This window comes from Nicotiana attenuata, chromosome 7 (assembly GCF_001879085.1).
Source record: "Nicotiana attenuata strain UT chromosome 7, NIATTr2, whole genome shotgun sequence".
Lineage (NCBI taxonomy): Eukaryota > Viridiplantae > Streptophyta > Magnoliopsida > Solanales > Solanaceae > Nicotiana > Nicotiana attenuata.
In genome coordinates this window covers 97,274,325-97,292,023 of record NC_031995.1, presented here as the reverse complement: position 1 = coordinate 97,292,023, position 17,699 = coordinate 97,274,325, and the positions used below count along the sequence as shown (strand labels likewise).

At 36.4% G+C, this 17,699-nt stretch overlaps 2 protein-coding genes across 2 annotated transcripts; one reads left to right on the top strand and one right to left on the bottom strand.

The window, feature by feature from the left end:
• Positions 1,765-4,055, top strand: LOC109229530. Its single transcript, XM_019395000.1, has one exon. The coding sequence runs from the start codon at positions 2,031-2,033 to the stop codon at positions 3,930-3,932; it is 1,902 nt and encodes a 633-aa protein (XP_019250545.1). The 5' UTR covers positions 1,765-2,030; the 3' UTR covers positions 3,933-4,055.
• On the bottom strand, positions 4,161-15,277 carry LOC109229529 (pyruvate kinase 1, cytosolic-like). Its single transcript, XM_019394999.1, has 16 exons — positions 15,108-15,277; positions 14,775-14,871; positions 12,572-12,669; positions 12,300-12,455; positions 11,662-11,739; positions 11,086-11,217; positions 10,709-10,789; positions 10,488-10,559; positions 10,291-10,380; positions 8,731-8,875; positions 8,483-8,571; positions 7,272-7,367; positions 7,086-7,153; positions 6,252-6,351; positions 5,549-5,608; positions 4,161-4,533 (listed from the first exon to the last, which is right to left on the bottom strand). The coding sequence occupies exons 1-16, from the start codon at positions 15,174-15,176 to the stop codon at positions 4,381-4,383; spliced, it is 1,584 nt and encodes a 527-aa protein (XP_019250544.1). The 5' UTR covers positions 15,177-15,277; the 3' UTR covers positions 4,161-4,380.

The following is a 17,699-nucleotide window of genomic DNA, read 5'->3' as shown; positions in this document are numbered from 1 at the left end:
CAGTTGCTTATTTTCAGTCAGTCTTAGTTAGTAGAAACATCCTCAATTGTTATTCACAACGTTTGGGAAGTTGATTACGTAGAATTTCGTAAGTCTAATGAGAGTAATTGATAGGTTAATTCCTTGTGGGTTCGACTCTGGGCGAAATACTCAGATTATATTTGCAACGTCCGCGTGTCCTTTTTATAAGGCATAGTTGGGCGTGATCAGTATTCGACTGTATTCAAGGAGTGAAACAGGGGATTACAACTGTTTTTAAATGGAAAGTGAATCAATTAACATAATAGACTCCTAATATAACTCAACAAACTCAATTATAACACAAAAATTTTGTATTTCCAGTTATAAAAAAGATTCTCAACCGAAAAATACCCCAAAAACATAGCAATCTGCAGAGAGATTATATAATTACATTGAACATAGTTAAATACATAAAAATACATTGAATACATGAAGTATAGCAGGTCATCTATAGTGCAAAAACATATGAATACATACTGCAGATACATTTGAATACATATATACATTTGAATAAATAAATTATATTAATTAAAAGAATTATATGAATACATTCATTCATGGAATATAGCGAGCAGTGAATATAATGAAATACATCGAATACAACGAGATACAATGAAATACAATGAAAAAAAGACAATGAATACAATGAAATACATCAAGATACATTGAAATACACTTAAAAAAAAAAAGTAACAGAATCTTTAAGTTGCTCAGCCCCAAACTCCACCGTCATTGTTCAAGAACAACCCTAATGTCGTCTCGTCGAGTTGCATCCCTAACCAAACATCTTTTCCAGCACAAATATTGTTTCATCGTCTTCAAATAACCAAAGCCAAAACTAAATAAAACTTGATTCCAATGTTTGGTAGTAACCTAATTTCCGCCGTCAAAACCAACGAATGCCAAACCAAACTTCGCCCTTTTTCCTTTTCTTTTAGTAACAAATAATTAGCAGCATCATGATTCATGAGGAAACAGAATCAATAAGGTAAGCAAATAGAAATTCAACTTTGGCACTGCAAACATGATGTCCTCAAAATCGCCAAATTCAACAGGAACTACCATTGACGGAGGAACTGATAAGAGAGAATCCATAAATTTGTATTCATGAAGAAAACTGGCGTTGAGAGAGACGGTGGAGAAAAATCTGAAAAAATAAAAAAAAAATAATACAAAGCGTATTTTATGACTTAATGGTAGGAGGTGACCATAAACAGAATTTTGGCTATAAAAATCAAAAGGTAGCTATGGAATATAATTTTTTTTAAATGATATTTATTTAAAATAAATAAAATATCAACCTTTGCTACATGAGGTGAAAATTCCAATTAAGAATCCATAAAGTAAGTATAACAAGATTTTTAAGGTTATTTATAAGGTTCATCTGGTACAACAACAATAACACATCCAATACCATCCCATATCGTAAGGTATGGATAAGGTTCATCTAGTCTAGAATAAAATGTTCTGTCTTATTTCATTTTTTTGTCAAACTTCCATTTCTTAAGCTCTCTTGCTTCTTCTTCTTCTTCTTTTTAAAAAAAAAAAAGAAAGAAATTAGAGCATTGTTCCTATTCGTAATGTACGATTTCCTTCAAGATTTTTTCCCCTTTTTTCTTTTTGTGGGATAAGAGTATTCTAATAGTAGTATCTTTTTAAACTCTCCATAAAATCAGTTTGATAGAAGTATAGAACCGACTCTTCTCCTCTTTCTTATTGACCGTGCAAAGCAAGTAAATAAAAATACAAAAAAAAAAGTAAGAAACTAAACTTCATATCTTGTAACCTCCCCCTAATTTAACTCTAATTATTCAAAAACAAAATCCTGGGTCGGTTACAAATTGTGTAGCCACCAAGTAAACCATCACTACATATATAGTACTCCAAAACAAAATTTCAAATCAAAATAGTTCTCACTTCACTGTGCATGGCCCTAATGTCACTTCATCATAATCACATTAATTCCTCCTTCAACCTTAGTATCAATCACCTCAACCTTAGTATCAATAATGGCTCCTTCTCCACTAACAAAAATGACGCCTCAGTACCAAACAAATTGGGATTGTGCGTGCGCATACCAAACAGGTTGGAAATGCTCATGTGCATGGGAATGCGCACGCGAATGCCAAACAAGCGCATGTGAATCTTCACCACAACAAAAACCAATATTACAACAACAACAACCCAGTGGAATCCCACAACAACAAAAACCAATATTATTTCCTCCAATGGGTTTCACAGAAAATGGTTCAGCAACTTTTCTATCTACTGGAAACCCATGTTTAGATTTCTTCTTCCACATTGTCCCCAACACCCCACCTCAAGAATTATTGAAAAGATTGGAACTTTCTTGGAAACGTGATGCTTTGACAACCCTTAAGCTTATTTGCAATTTAAGGGGTGTTAGAGGCACTGGAAAATCAGACAAAGAAGGGTTTTATACTGCTTCTTTATGGCTTCACAATTACCATCCTAAAACCCTAGCATGCAATATTAAAGCCATTGCCGATTTCGGGTATTTTAAGGATGTGTTGGAGATTTTGTATAGAATTCTTGAGGGTCATGAAATTAGAAAGAATGAAAAAGCAGAGTGGATGGAAAAGAAAAGAAATGGTTTTTTGGAGGGTTTAAAGGAGAAAAAAGATAGGGTTCCTAAGGGAAAGGCCCAAAAAATTCGACTGAAAAAGACTATGGCTAAAGCAAAGAAATTATTGGACAGATGCACACAAGATTCTGATTTTGAAGTCTTGTATGATAAAGTCTCTGGTTTCTTTGCTGATGCTTTGAGGGAAGACATGGAGTTGTACAATGAGGGGAAGCTTTATGAGCTTAGCCTCGCGGCTAAATGGTGTCCATCTCTTGATTCATCATATGATAAGTCATTGCTAATGTGTGGAAGTGTTGGAAGAAAATTATTCCCTCGTGACTACGCTGAATACCAAGATCTTGAAGACGCGCATTATGCTTATCACGTGAGGGATAGATTGAGGAAAGAAGTACTCGTGCCACTCCACAAGGCGTTGGAGATTCCAGAGGTTTATATTTGTGCGAATAAGTGGGAAGAGCTTCCTTATAAACGCGTACCCTCTGTGGCCATGAAATTGTACAAGAATTTGTTCTACAAGCACGATCAAGAACGATTTCAGCAGTATCTTGAAGATGTGAAGAGTGGGAAAACAACAATAGCTGCTGGTGCCCTGCTTCCACATGAGATAATTGCCTCGTTGAAAGATTCCACAGGACCGGAAGTTGCAGAGCTTCAATGGAAAAGAATGGTTGATGACTTAGCCAAGAAGGGCAAATTAACAAATTGTATGGCAATTTGTGATGTCTCAGGAAGCATGAATGGAACCCCAATGGAGGTTTGTGTGGCTTTGGGGCTACTTATTTCTGAACTTAGTGAAGAACCTTGGAAAGGAAAATTAATCACATTTAGTAGTAATCCAGAATTACATAAGGTGAAAGGGAAAAATTTGTCAGCGAGGACAAATTTTATTAGGAGAATGGACTGGGGTGGTAATACAGATTTTCAGAAAGTATTTGATAAGATTCTTGAAGTTGCTGTGAGGGGGAATTTGAGCGAGGATGCGATGATAAAGAGGCTATTTGTTTTCAGTGACATGGAATTTGATCAGGCTTCAAGAAGTCCATGGGAAACAGATTATCTAGTGATACAGAGGAAGTTTAAGGAAAAAGGTTATAACAAGGTGCCTGAAATTGTGTTTTGGAATTTGAGGAATTCAAAGGCAACACCAGTTCCTAGTAACCAAAAAGGAGTGGCACTTGTGAGTGGATTTTCAAAGAATCTTGTGACTTTGTTCTTGGAGGAAGGTGGGATTTTAAGCCCAGAAGCAGTGATGATGCAAGCTATTTCTGGTGAAGAGTATCAAAAACTTGTAGTGTTTGATTGACTTGTAAAAGAATAAAGATTGTTGAAATTGTGATAAGATTGTGCTCTTCAATTTCTATCTATTAATGAGAAATTCTGAGTTCCTCTTTGTATTTGTGTTCATCTTCATGTAGTTCGTTTATTTACCTTTGACTAATCTTTTTCAGCAAGATTTTCTGTTCCATATAATTGTGTTACTGTTACATTAGCTTCTATATTTAAACCCCTTACTACTGACACAACATACAGATTAGAAAAAAATGAGCTTTATTAAAGAGTAAATCGCATTAAAACAATAATATTCTTACAATGCAAATTGGTAAAACATTACTTGCAGTTGATTAGTTCTGTTACAGGAGCAATTATTATAGCCACAGCTGAACCTGGTCTTATAGCTCGAGTAGACAATTTTCATGCATTCTATTAAACTAAGAATGTCAGCCAATTGAAACATACAAAGATGTACAAACCTAATTCTCAAGCTCAATAATCTTCACCACAGATGAGTCACCAACTTTCTGGAAAACAACAACTCGGTCATGCGGCTTTATAACACCTGCTGTTTTCCCATGGTCCAGTGCAACCTTCAATACTGACTCATCGGTTGCATTTGTGGACTCGGCCTGAAGAAGGAAAGGACAAAGTCAATATTCTGGCCAACATACCGAATATTCTAACAAGAAGAAAGAGGGTTACAATAACTATGAAGTTAAGAAGGTCAGAAGGAAGATTATGCACTTCTCAAAGTTCTTTCACTCTTGTGAACTTTTCCCTTTCTTGATTATATATAAGTTGACTATATATTACACTTTTTATCTTATATGCTTATCAACTTCTTTATACATTATCTTTCCTCCTGTTATACTTTTTCTCAGCATGAGTAAACTTTCATTCACCTTTTTTCCTTTCTTTTATTCTTTTATTCTTTTATTATTTTTAGCCTTTTAATTGACCGTTCTGGTAGCTTCACCCTTATATCCGGTGACTGATCTAGTCATACTATGCTTTTTCCTAAGGACCGTTCTGATGGCACCACTTTTTTCTAGCCTTTTTCAATCAATATTCAAGTCATTGTTCCATCAATCAAGTGTTTGTTAGCGCGTGAAATGCTCACGTATTCCACAGTTCTCAAATGAAGTCCATGCAGACTTAGCAAAACAGAAAACAGAATGGAAGAGAAAGATCCATGTGGGCAATATATACTACCTAGCTGAGATTAAGTCTTACCAATGTTGTTGCATATACATTAGGTGTAATGTTTATTAGGAGTCTTTTTAATCTTGTTAAAGATTTGTATATCAATAAAAAATATAGAGAATTTCAAGTGTTAAAGAGCCTAAATTATTCAATACTGGAATGAAACGGGTCAACATCGAGCGAAATATATAGTAAGGATTCATAGCCGATCCCAATTAGCTTGAATGATATGTAGTTGTTGTATTCTCTTACCTTTAATATTTTGCTCACAAGCTCACATAATAATACAGAAAAACTAAAGCATGATGAGGTCAAGTGACATTGTTAATCACACACTTCACAATTTCATGTTGGTTAGCGCATCTTTTACAGAATACAGTCCTGCAGTAGATGTAGAAAGAAACCACTTCTTTAGGGAGGAACAAAAGAAAAAAATCATACCGGATGTCTTGGATCTGCAAGGATGGGGAAAAGCCCTCTGACAATAAGAGACTGCCTAGCCTGTCATTTAAGTCATCAATGCAATAGCCAAACAAAATCAGTTTCATTTTATATTTGCCAATGATAATATCATCAATAATAATATGAACTAAAGAATGAAAAATGAAAAATAAAGCATCAGAAGAAGAGCTTTATTGGCATTCTGATGCTTTATTGGCATTGCAAGAAACCTTTTCTTACACTAAGTGTCAATCTGTGTGATTAAGAAATCGAAGAGAAAAGTTTGCGGTCTAGCAGGATTCCGATACTTGCTTCACATCAGAATTAGTGGGCATCTGTTTGAAACAGAATTTTTGCAAAAGAACAAAAAGTTCTTAACACTGAGTTTCAATTTTTTCAAGCAAACACCACCTTAGCATATGACACATTCATAGGAGGTAGAATGAATCAGATCCATCCTAATATGGATGTCATTATTGAACCATCTGGGAGAAGAATAACATATCATCGATGAGTGAAAACAGACGCACCATATTTTGTTAGCTACAAATCCATATAGCAGGAGCTTGACTTGTTATATATATAGGTATAAGATGCACCTTAATTAACTTCAATTTGGTTGGGTAACATATGAGAAACTATTAACATACATATAAGTTGAAAAATACCTAAAAAAGAAAGTCCTTTACGAAACATTGATTACCTGAAATGCACCACTGAACGTCCACTGAAGCTGGTTCGTCTTGAGACGAGGGATGACAACAGACAATACTGGCATCGGTGGCCTATACTTAGCTATCAATCTGCATTATCAGTAAAAGGTTATAAATTAAATTTCTTGCACCATACAAAGTGGCATGCTTTTGCTGGCTTGTGGTTAAAGAGGCTGTTCTAACACACGACAGTCTGATGAAGAGAGGGGTACAATTGTGTTCTAAATGTTTTTTGTGTGGGAGTGAGATGGAAACAAATAGTCTTCTGATTATCCATTGCAGAGTTACCAGTACTCTGTGGCAAGGCTTTATGAGTGTGAAAGGACTCAGATGGACAATGCCTAGGAAAACTGCCGAGTTGTTAGCATGCTGATTCAGACAACTTTGTGAGACAGAAAAGATGGTGGAGAATTATCCCAGCATGCATCTGGTGGACAGTATGGAGGGAAAGAAATTCAAGGTGTTTTGAAGATGTACTTTACTCTGAACAGAAGATCAAGATGAATTGTATATTTTTGTTTCAATTTTGGTGTGAAGAGGCCCTAGTAGAAGATGTAGATTATTGACATCATTGGAGCATTGTAACTAGTACAGGACTAGGTTTTTGCTTTTCGGGTTTCCTGTATTTTGTTCCTCTCACCACAGTCTTCGTGCTAAGGTTTACTCCTTTGAAAATTTATATAAAACCTGTTACCTTCTTCAAAAAAAAGCTGTGATGGCATTCTCTGGTGAGAAGGCCTGGTAGAGATGTCTTTGACAGGAAAAAAACAATTTGCATCAAAGCATAGCAAATATGATGAGAGAGAGAGAGGGGGGGGAGAGACCTCGCAGCTCTCCCTGAAGAAGTGAAGCAGATAATAACAGACGCCTTGACCTTGATGGCAGCACGTACCTGAATCAAACAAAAGCCGTGCAGACAGTACATGTCAATACCAGAGGCTTAACGTCTATGGCATTGTTTCCCTCCAACCTGACGAAAAAGCTTAACATGAGCAGCAGAAACAACATACCGCAGAGGAAGCAATAGATTCCAAGTGAGTCATTGGTTCTCCGACATACTTAACAGCCCTCTTAAAATAGACATCTTGATTATAAACCTTTTCTGCCTGGAAAAAGGAACTAACATGAGCAGCAAATTTACAAGAAAATCTCAGAATTATCATCTGACTACATTGGAAACAACAAGACACCGCTCTTGGAGGGCACAGAGTGCATTTTAAGGCAAATATGAAATGAAAAGATAAGATTATGCCACAATGTCAGCCTTAACACTGATTGGTTATGTGTATTTGTTCCTCTCCTGTGCCATTTTGGCTTAAATACAAACTCGACTAGAAAAACGTACTGGCTCAACCAGCAAACCATTAACCAGACTCACAACCTATAGTTAGTTCATTCACCCCCCCCCACCCGCCGCGACAAAATGTGGTAGAAATACACTCGAACCATGGTTCCGAGTTTGGAAATTGAGCTTCTTTCAGTATTTCTCTTCTTTGGAAAGTGAAATTCATCACTGAAGAGGTCCTTAAAAGACAATTAGATGGTGAATATAAGTCCTGTTAAATACATTTCCTAATTCATAATTTCTTCCATAGCTGCACGCCTAATTCACATCATGACAGCAACTGATCCCAACACTTGCAGGAGCAAGGGCTATTTAAGATTACTTACTGGTTATATGGCCCATGTTTATACTGGAAAAATAGATGTGCATGTGAACCTATCCATGTACTTTGATGTTAAGTCTTTTCCGCTTATGAACTGAAACCCTATCAAACATCTGGAACTTTCGCTGTGCATGATCAAAGTGATTTTGGCGCACGCAATATCACTTTAGGGGGAAATGCTTTAGAATATTAATCCAACCTTCAGAAGGAATATAACTTTAACCATTCCACCATGAATAAAGAATAAACATTGAATTCAACATAATTGTGCTTGCTGTGAGGTAAGACCAAGATCAAGTCAACATAGCTTTTACTTTTTATGGCATCAATACAGCCGGAAAGATACAGTGGTCTATTAACTGCTATTTCTGATATTAGATGTACTTTGCACTCCATAAATATCACTTGTTAAATCTTACCAAAAATGTGAGATCAAGTCAGAAGATTTCAGTACAAATTGTACTCCAAAGGTCGATCAAGGTGTCCATTGACAATTAAAATATTCACAATAGTAGAATAAGCCATGTGTAGAACAGCAACGAGGTAATACGTACCTCTGCACAAATTTTACCAACAATGGAAATAGTCTCAACAGGATATAGGCCTCTCAAGGTCTCTGCACCTAGAAGAATTGCATCACTACCTGGGATGAAAAAAATATGATAAGAAGCATCTCACATACGAGGTCAAAAGGGCACGTTTATACCTACCACAAGTATTTAGTATATATTCAATGTTGTTCACATAGGAATCTAGCATATCAAATTAATGTGATAATAGACTTGTCAAAGACAGAAGCTACCATCCAATACAGCGTTGGCAACATCTGTTGCCTCAGCACGAGTGGGTCGCAAGTTATCAGTCATACTGTCCACAACACGAGTGACCACAGCAGGCTTCCCAGCCATATTGCACTTGTGCACAGCTGCCTTTTGAAATAGGAAGACCTGGTAATTAATAGAATCTGGTTAGAATAAAGGAGTCCATACTATGATAACTGCAAAAGTGTCATACTCAGTGGAAAGGGCAGCATCAGACAATCTAATGAAACAAAGAAAAATGCAACACTAGACCCATCAGGCACTATTCGATTGCACGTAATTATTCAAAATATATCGTGAGCCCACGTATTGTTCTGCAAAAGGACTTTCTTTTTATGTGCCATTGCCTTTGCTTCTTATGTGCGTTGCCCCATCTCTGCTCTATCTTAAAAATAGTAGCAAATCAGTGCTCGACCTCTATATAGCATAACATGTTTTATGAGGCTCACCTTTACTCTTCTTGATATTAACTTTTCCATATTCTATTCCTGATAAGAACTCCTTATCATTCATTCAAGCTAGTACTTTGGTTATAGAAAATTTGTGATAATGAGCTAATTTCCATGAATTAAAGTCAAGCTCCATCAACTGAGAATTTGAACTCCAGCTTGTTATTAGGTGCAACTGTTCCTTATTGTAATAAATGAGAAGAAAGCACAGATTGACAATGATGTTTTGGCTTGGCTTTGTTAGATGTCATTCTCTGATGTAACTACAAGTTGAACCTCTCCCCCACTCCATATATAGTTAATGTCACTGAAAACATCAACTATAACAACTATCAAGAAGCAAGAGTGACCTCCTCGAGAATTCTGCAAGTGGAAAGATGAAAGGTATCTGGGAATTAAGGGACAGGAATGGAAGGTACTGACACCAAACTCCAAAGTATCAATCATTACATGTTATTAAGATACTATTCAGGTGTCGTTTTGCTCCGTTTTTCACCGAGAAAACACAATTAAAAATTATACAAGTGCTCATTATAAGTTGCCTCAACATTTCAAAATGCGTTCGGATATTATGGCATACATGGGGGTCTTTGGTCATTTACCCTGCCTGTTGAACAACGTTTGGCCTTTTTTTTTTTTTTTTGGCTTTTTCATCCTTTGATTTGAAGTTTGAGTGCAAAACATTTTTATGGTAGATTATAACAATTTTCTTGAATCGATAACAGAAAAGGAGTCATGGATAATCGCCCTCTCTAGGAAAGAGATTGGTGCAGATAAAACAGTGTGACATCTAAGCACAGATCCACTCATTAAACTATCTGAAGGCACAATATATTTTAGTATTCTACCTTAGAGAATAGTGACTCATGGATAAAGGGATTCCATTTATTTCTCTCATAATCCATAATATTACTTTTCATTTCTAATGGACAATTCACTCACATCCACCCAAAAAGTTCTCTGTACCATTGGTGTTTGAATTGGTGGATCTTTTGAATGTCCATTAATGATATGCCACTTTAATGAGGGGCCTGTTTATTGTCATTAATAATATCGTATGTCATTGAAAAGACTCAGGAGAATTAAGTGAACCTTCTCAGGTGGTAGATCTATCCCTAAATTTCCACGAGATAGAATGATGCCATCAGCTTCTCCGAGAATCTCGTCAAAGTTGGCCATTCCCTACAAGCAAACTCAAGGGGAAGTTTACACAAACTACAATATTAAATCAATACTACCATGCAGTTTTTTCATTGAATAAAACCCAAAGTATTCAACGGGTAACTGACCTCCACGTTTTCTATCTTAGCAAAAATCTGCGTTTGATTTAGATCACCCAACTTAGATAGAAATTCACGAGCCTGAACAAGAACATGAAGAACCACTAGATTGTTATAGACATATTTGTTCACTTCTGAAGCAATAGCATCGGATAAGTCCAGATCTTAAATAGGCAAGGGAAATGCTGAAAGTAATAAAGCGAAAAGTAGAACTTTATAAATGGCCTTACATGTCGAACATCTTCAGCATGTCGTGTGTATGACAGTGAAAGGATATCTATTTTGTTCCGAAACGCCCAAGTGCTTATAACCTAAAATTATTACAGGATATCCAGCGAAAAATTTACTGTTAGAGAGACTAGAGAATATCATAGTTCTAAAAGAAATTTGGCCAATAAGTTCTCTAGAGTTGTTTTTTAAACTGGACAATGTGAACCTAAACGAGCAAACAAATTGTCATTCCCAAAATAACCATAAGCATTTGCTTTTTCATACTAACTACACAAAATACTTGGATTCTCTCAGACCATTTTGATGTGGCATAAACTTAAAGAGTGTGGAAGGCTGATTGCAGAATGATAGTCTTTGATATTAGGTAACAACAAACCTTCTTATCTTTGTCAGTGAGAGTTGGCAAATCAATACGGATCTGGGAGACATGTAACGTGTACAATGGTCCGGCCAAGGTTGCAGAATTTTTAATCAAGCAAACGACATCCTCTCCTTTCACCTCTGTAACCTGCATCATGGGGAACTCTTGAGATAAAAAAATTACATAGTTTAACATTTGCCACATGCTGCACATCTCTTTCACAAGGATTCCTGCATCAGCAGAAAGTCTAAATGGAAGGCCCATGCAACTCTAAGAGCGCCAACACTATACTGTCACAAGTGAAAGCAAAGTGCCATACTGTGCAACTCTCTATATATCTCGCTCACACACACACAGACGTGCGCGCTCACATGTACACCCAAAATATTTTTCATTTTGTTGAATTGATACAAGGCATGCTGTTTCCCCCCCCACACACACACATTATTTTGGTGTTGTTGTGTGTTGCGGAAACGGGTAGAGGGGACTGCACAGTGATCAGTGACAGTTTTCTCAATTTTCTGAAATGAAATAGAAAAGATCATCTCGCGGTTCAAACATTTAAAAAATTACTCTTCAAGGCCGCCTCACCTCTAGCCATACTGAGGTAGTCTCACTTCCTGTAAACAAGTACTGACCAATGAAAATAGTATCTCCATTCTTCACTGACTGCAAAGATATGAAAATTTAGCATCAGAACATGTCATGGTTCATGCAAAGCAAATGCAAAGACGTGAACTAGAATCAAGATGCTTCTACGTTTACGGTCTCAGATGTATTTTCCAGCTATCACTCTAACTTTCAAGGTTGGATTTTATGTTTGATTCAAACGTCATCAGTTGATTCTTCAATTCTGCAAAAGCCTCGGCCTCCTTAATCCAATATGTCTCTTGATCACTAAGCCCTATGGATAATACTACATCCTTGGTTTAGGTCCACAATGCTAATCGCCATCCAAATTAACAGACCCTGTCTGCTGATGTTCACAAAAGGGATCACCTAACCTAAATTTCCGTGGATAAAAAGTAAAAAGTCCCAATGCTAGAATTAACATGATGTGAATAGAACCAGTCCAAAATATTCTCCTCCTGCTATTGTTTCCCGTAAGAATCAATTCAATCTCAAATGTACTGTAATGCATGTAATGCCAAAGGAAGCCTGGGAGGTGCAGTTCCAATAAACGTCCAAAAAAGGACATATTTAGTCTCTTTTTTCTCTGTGAAATTCACCTTTGATAGGCCACTAAAATTTATAGGCAGTAGATTTGAGGTAGCCTCTTTATCTTGATCAGGTGTCAGGACAACTAAGGAATCTGCCTGGAGTGAAATTGGGTTTTCACTTTTATTGACAACTTGTAGTTCAGGACCACCAGTGTCTAGCATAACCTGAAAAGATAAGGAGAATAGTTGACCATAAACAATTTTAGAAGTTATACTATTTATGGACTTATATAAAACAGAGAAGTTGAACTTGGTACGAATAGCATGAGCAACGAGCTTACTGCACAGAGCTTCTTTGAGCTTCTGATAGCTGCCTTTAGATTTTCCAGTGTCTCTTGGTGAAATTCGGCATCACCCCATGAAAAGTCGAATCGTGCCACTAATATACAAAACAAGAAAAGTATTTGCTCATTGGTGTCAATGTTCTTGATCAGCTAAGTGCCAGCCATTCTGTTTCTTTCAAGCTGAAGGAGCACATGAAAGGCTACTAACAAGCTTTTGGAAAACACCAATTTCCTACATATTCTACCACTCAGTTAAGCCTGACCGGTATGACTAGTTATATTTCCCTTCCCTGAATATATCTAACCACACTAGGTAGAATGCAAGGAGCAAGTACGTTTACAAATGTAAAACAGGTAACTGGTGAGAATATTATCCATAGTTTTACTTAAATTACAGAGAAATCCTTTTATTTATCAGATAAAAACACTATAACAACAACGTCAACAACAATGTTACTATTTATACAGTATATAAAATGCCAATCCCTAAGCAATGAAGGGTGCGGCGTAGTGATCAATGAAGTGGGAGGTGAACCATGCAGTCTCAGTTTCAAATCCCAAAGAAGACAAAATATTCTAGGTGATTTCTTCCTATTTGCCCAAGCCTAGGTGATTTCTTCTATCTATCTAAGCCTTGGTGTGCAAAGTTAGCAGGTACTCAGTGAAATAATCGAGGCGCACGCAAGTAGGCCCGAACAGTCGCAAAAAAGATGCCAATGTCTATGGGTAACTGCCCAGGTTCGACGTCTATGAGTTGCTATTTTCTTAGTTTTTTAAAGTTCCTTTTTTCTTATTGATAATATTTGGAGTTCTCTTTAATTTCAATTTTTTGTCAAAAATAATAATTTAATTTACTCAAATTGCCAATTTAACACTACATACGCATCAACTTTGCCCCCATAGCTAGTGATAAAAAATGATTTCCCTCCGTTTCATTTAATATGAACCTATTTGCCTGAGCACAAAATTTAAGAAAGAAATGAATGACATTTGAAACTTATCCCTCTTGTTCATGTTTACTCCCCTTCATTTCAGAAGCTCTTTCTATTTCTACATCTCTTTCTTCCTCACTTTCCATCCTTTCTTCTGTTTTTTAGGCTTCTTTCATTTTCTTAGTAAGAATAGGTGGTCTTAATCTTTATCAAAAAATAGGTGGTCTCAAATATATCATAATATTTGTGTAACTCCCACCGCATTGGAGTGGGGTGGACGAAATGGAGGCTAACAACTGGAGTCTTATGTGATAAGAAAGTGCCACCTATACTCAAAGGTAAGTTTTATAGGGCGGTGGTTAGACCGGCCATGTTGTATGAGGCAGAGTGTTGGCCAGTTAAGCACTCGCATATCCAGAAGATGAAGGTAGATGAGATGAGGATGTTGAGGTGGATGTGCGGGCACACTAGGATAGATAAGATTAGGAATGAAGATATTCGGGAGAAGGTGGGTGTGGCCTCTGTGGATGACAAGATGCGGGAAGCGAGGCTCAGATGGTTCGGGCACATGCGGAGGAGAAGCCTAGATGCTCCGGTGAGGAGGTGTGAGCTGTTGGCTTTAGTGGGTACGAGAAGAGGTAGAGGTCGGCCTAAGAAGTATTGGGGAGAGGTGAATAGGCAGGACATGGCACGATTGCAGATTTCCGAGGATATGGCCCTTGATAGGAAGATCTGGAGGTCGAGCATTAAGGTTGTAGGATAGAGTGGTAGTCGAGCTTCTCCTTCTCCATTCCGGGGGTGAAGCGAGTTTGAGTAGGTTGGTCTTAGACGGCTTGTGGTTGATGTAGAGTTCACACTAACCTTACTATTTTCCATAGCTCTGGGCCTTAGTTGCGGGTTATTATTATTGCATGTCATCTATTTTATGGTTTTTGGATGTTGTCATTATTTCTATGGTTATGTCGACAATACTGATGAATTGTCTTTTCTTTCCTTGTTTTATTTCCATCTTCCTGAGCCGAGGGTCTATCAGAAACAGTCTCTCTGCCCTATCGGGGTAGGGGTAAGGTCTGCGTACACACTACCCTCCCCAGACCCCACTGAGTGGGACTTTAATGGGTAGTTGTTGTTGTTGTTATAAAAGCTTATCTCGCTAAGGTAAAATAAGAAGTTTAGTTAAATTGTTTTTAAAAGGTATCATTCTTTTTGGACAGTTCAGAACGGAAATATGATCACATTTCACATTAACGGAACGGAGGGAATAGTACCAGACATTCCCGCTTTGAGGCAGCTAGAGATAATCTCCACCGAACGTGATTTCGGACCAAGCGTGCCAACAATTTTCGTCATTGCTGGAAAAAAAGTCTGCAAAAAAAACATTTTATTAAAAAAAAAAATACGAAACTCATAAACCACTAGTCAAACAACAATAATCACTTCAATCTCATATCATCCACAGCACATTATGAAAAAAAAATCTCCGAATAAACACAAATTCTACAACTAAAGAGCTTCATAAAACCTAAATTAACCAATATTATGAAGTTACAGAAAATCAATTAATCAAACAAGTCAAAATTCTAGTAGTAGAATTTACTCACAGGCTTTGATGGCTCGAGTATCGAAGCCATCCGAATAGGTTCTTCGAGAAGCAAGTTCGTGGAATGCATTTTTCCGGTAGCCGGTCACTGCAACTGAGCTTAGAGAGCTTAGAGTAGAGTACAATAACGGAGGTATAGAAAATAGTAATAATAGCAAAAATGCTTTTGGAAAGAGAGGCCGGGAAATGGATATTTAAATAACTTTTCGATTTCTCAAAGGCCGTTTTAGATGCTTCTTTTTAGATCCTATTTGGCCATAAATTTTGGCTTTATTTTTCCAAAAACAAAATTTAAAATATTACTCCCTTCGTTTCAAATTAAATGAGCTAGTTTGACTCGGAACGGAATTTAAGGAAAAAAAGAAAGACTTTTAATATTTGTGATCTTAAAATTTTAAGGAGTAAAGCTTTGTGGGGTCATGACTTTTGTGTGGTTATAAAAGCTTTTCATTAAGGGTAAAATGGGTAAAATGAGGAGTTTAAAGTTGAATTATTTCCAAATTTAGAAATGTGTCATTTATTTTGGAACAGACTAAAAAGGAAAGTGTCTCATTTAATATGAAATGGATGGAGTATTTATTTCTGAAATATGATCATGTTTTGAGGAAAAAAATTAAAAAATTCTCAAGTTCCTAAAAACTAGTTTAGGATAATTTTTGGATAAAATATTTTCTTTCACTCACAAAATATTTTTCTTCAAATAAAATATATGTACAAACATAACTTCAACTTTCAAAAATTATTTTTGACACAACTTCAAAAACTCTTTTTTCAAATTTCAATCAAATCTATGTCCAAAGCTTTTTATAGTCAAGTGTAATATAACTTTTTAGACTATCTGTATATTTTAAACATGTAATAACAAACTAGTGTATTATTTTTTATTAAGTAGTTACAGTGTCACAACCCAAAACCATGTTGTGATAGCGCCCAACGTCGCCGTTAGGCAAGCCGACGATGAACTATTAATTTAATTATTTATTTTATTATTTTTAAAATCATAAGCCTTATTAAGTAAAGGATTCAATGCGTTTAAAAATCATGAATACTTAAAATATTAGTAAGATATAAAATAAAAGATGACAATATTAAGCTGGACCATTACAATCGAGAGAGTAATCCCAAAACCCGGTGTTACAAGTGCATGAACATTTACTAAGGAGTACAATAATAATCAACATCTGTCCTAAATGTAAATAAGATAGGATAGAGTAAATAGTATGATGGAGACTCTGTGGGTTGCGATACATAGCCTGAAATGCAGCTCGCCAAAAGTCTCCTCAGCAACTGTGCCTACCGCCAAGAAGACCACCAAATGAACCTGTTAGATCATGCGCATTTAGAGCAGAAGTGTAGCATGAGTACGGAAATCAACGCGTACCTATTAAGTATCTAGCCTAATCCCGGAAAAGTAGTTACGAGGGGTCGATATCAACACTTACTAGAGGTCCAATAAAGCAGTATGATAAATCATAAACGGATATGAGGCACAACGGTAATAATTGGGTTCGACTGTAATTTACTTAATCTTCCAAAATTTCTTTTAAAGATACAAATTTCTCAATATCGTATTCTATCTCAACAGCTCAGATATATCAAGTGTCAGTATCAAACGGATAAGGAATACCATATAAAATACCAGGTATCAGTAGAAGGAAAAATCTCGAGAATATTCGGACTGCTAGTGATATAACGCATAATTATGTCGAGGTCGTACGGCCCGATCCAGAATGGTATGTACACTGCCGAGGGTCGACCGGCACGAACCAGGGATGCATCTATTATACTGTCGAGACGTTCGGCCCGCTCCACAAGAAGGGAAGGAACTTATCGAATTACAAGACACATAAAGTAAATATAACCTTTACCGTTTCTCAATTTACTCGCCAACAACTGATAAGGCTCGGTGTATGTATGTATGTATGTATATATATATATATATATATATAAAAAAAATCAATTTCAATTATAAATTCAATTAATTAAGCTTGTAGAATGAGTTCAAATAATTCAAATATTACATGATAAAGTCGTAAGTCTGCCTGGACATAAACATGCTTTAGCTACGTACAGACTCTCGTCACCTCGTGCGTATGTAGCACCCACAACTAGTAGCACATAACAATTACATCACCTAGGGGGTGGTTTACCCCTCACAAGATTAGACAGGAGACTTACCTCGCTCCGAAATCAGATAATCAGCCTTAACGCCTTTCTAACACCTCAAACCGATGCAAACGATCCGAAATTAATCAAACAACGTGCAAACCAATCAAAATATACTCCAATACTCGTAATTTAACAATTAGAAATAAATTTTCAACTCCTAAAGAAAAGTCAACAAAGTCAATCCCCAGGTTCACGCGTCCGAATTTCAAAAATTATCGAAAATAATTATTATTCATAACTTATATAGTTTATATTCCGAAAATCATCTAATTTCGTCCATGAATTGACCCTCAAATCAAAGATTTACCATCTCATAACTTTGGGGCTCTAAAGTCAAACCCCAATTTCTACAATCCAAATACGGATAAAAATGATAACCAACGTAATAATCATGGAAAAATATCAAAATAAAGGTCATATATTT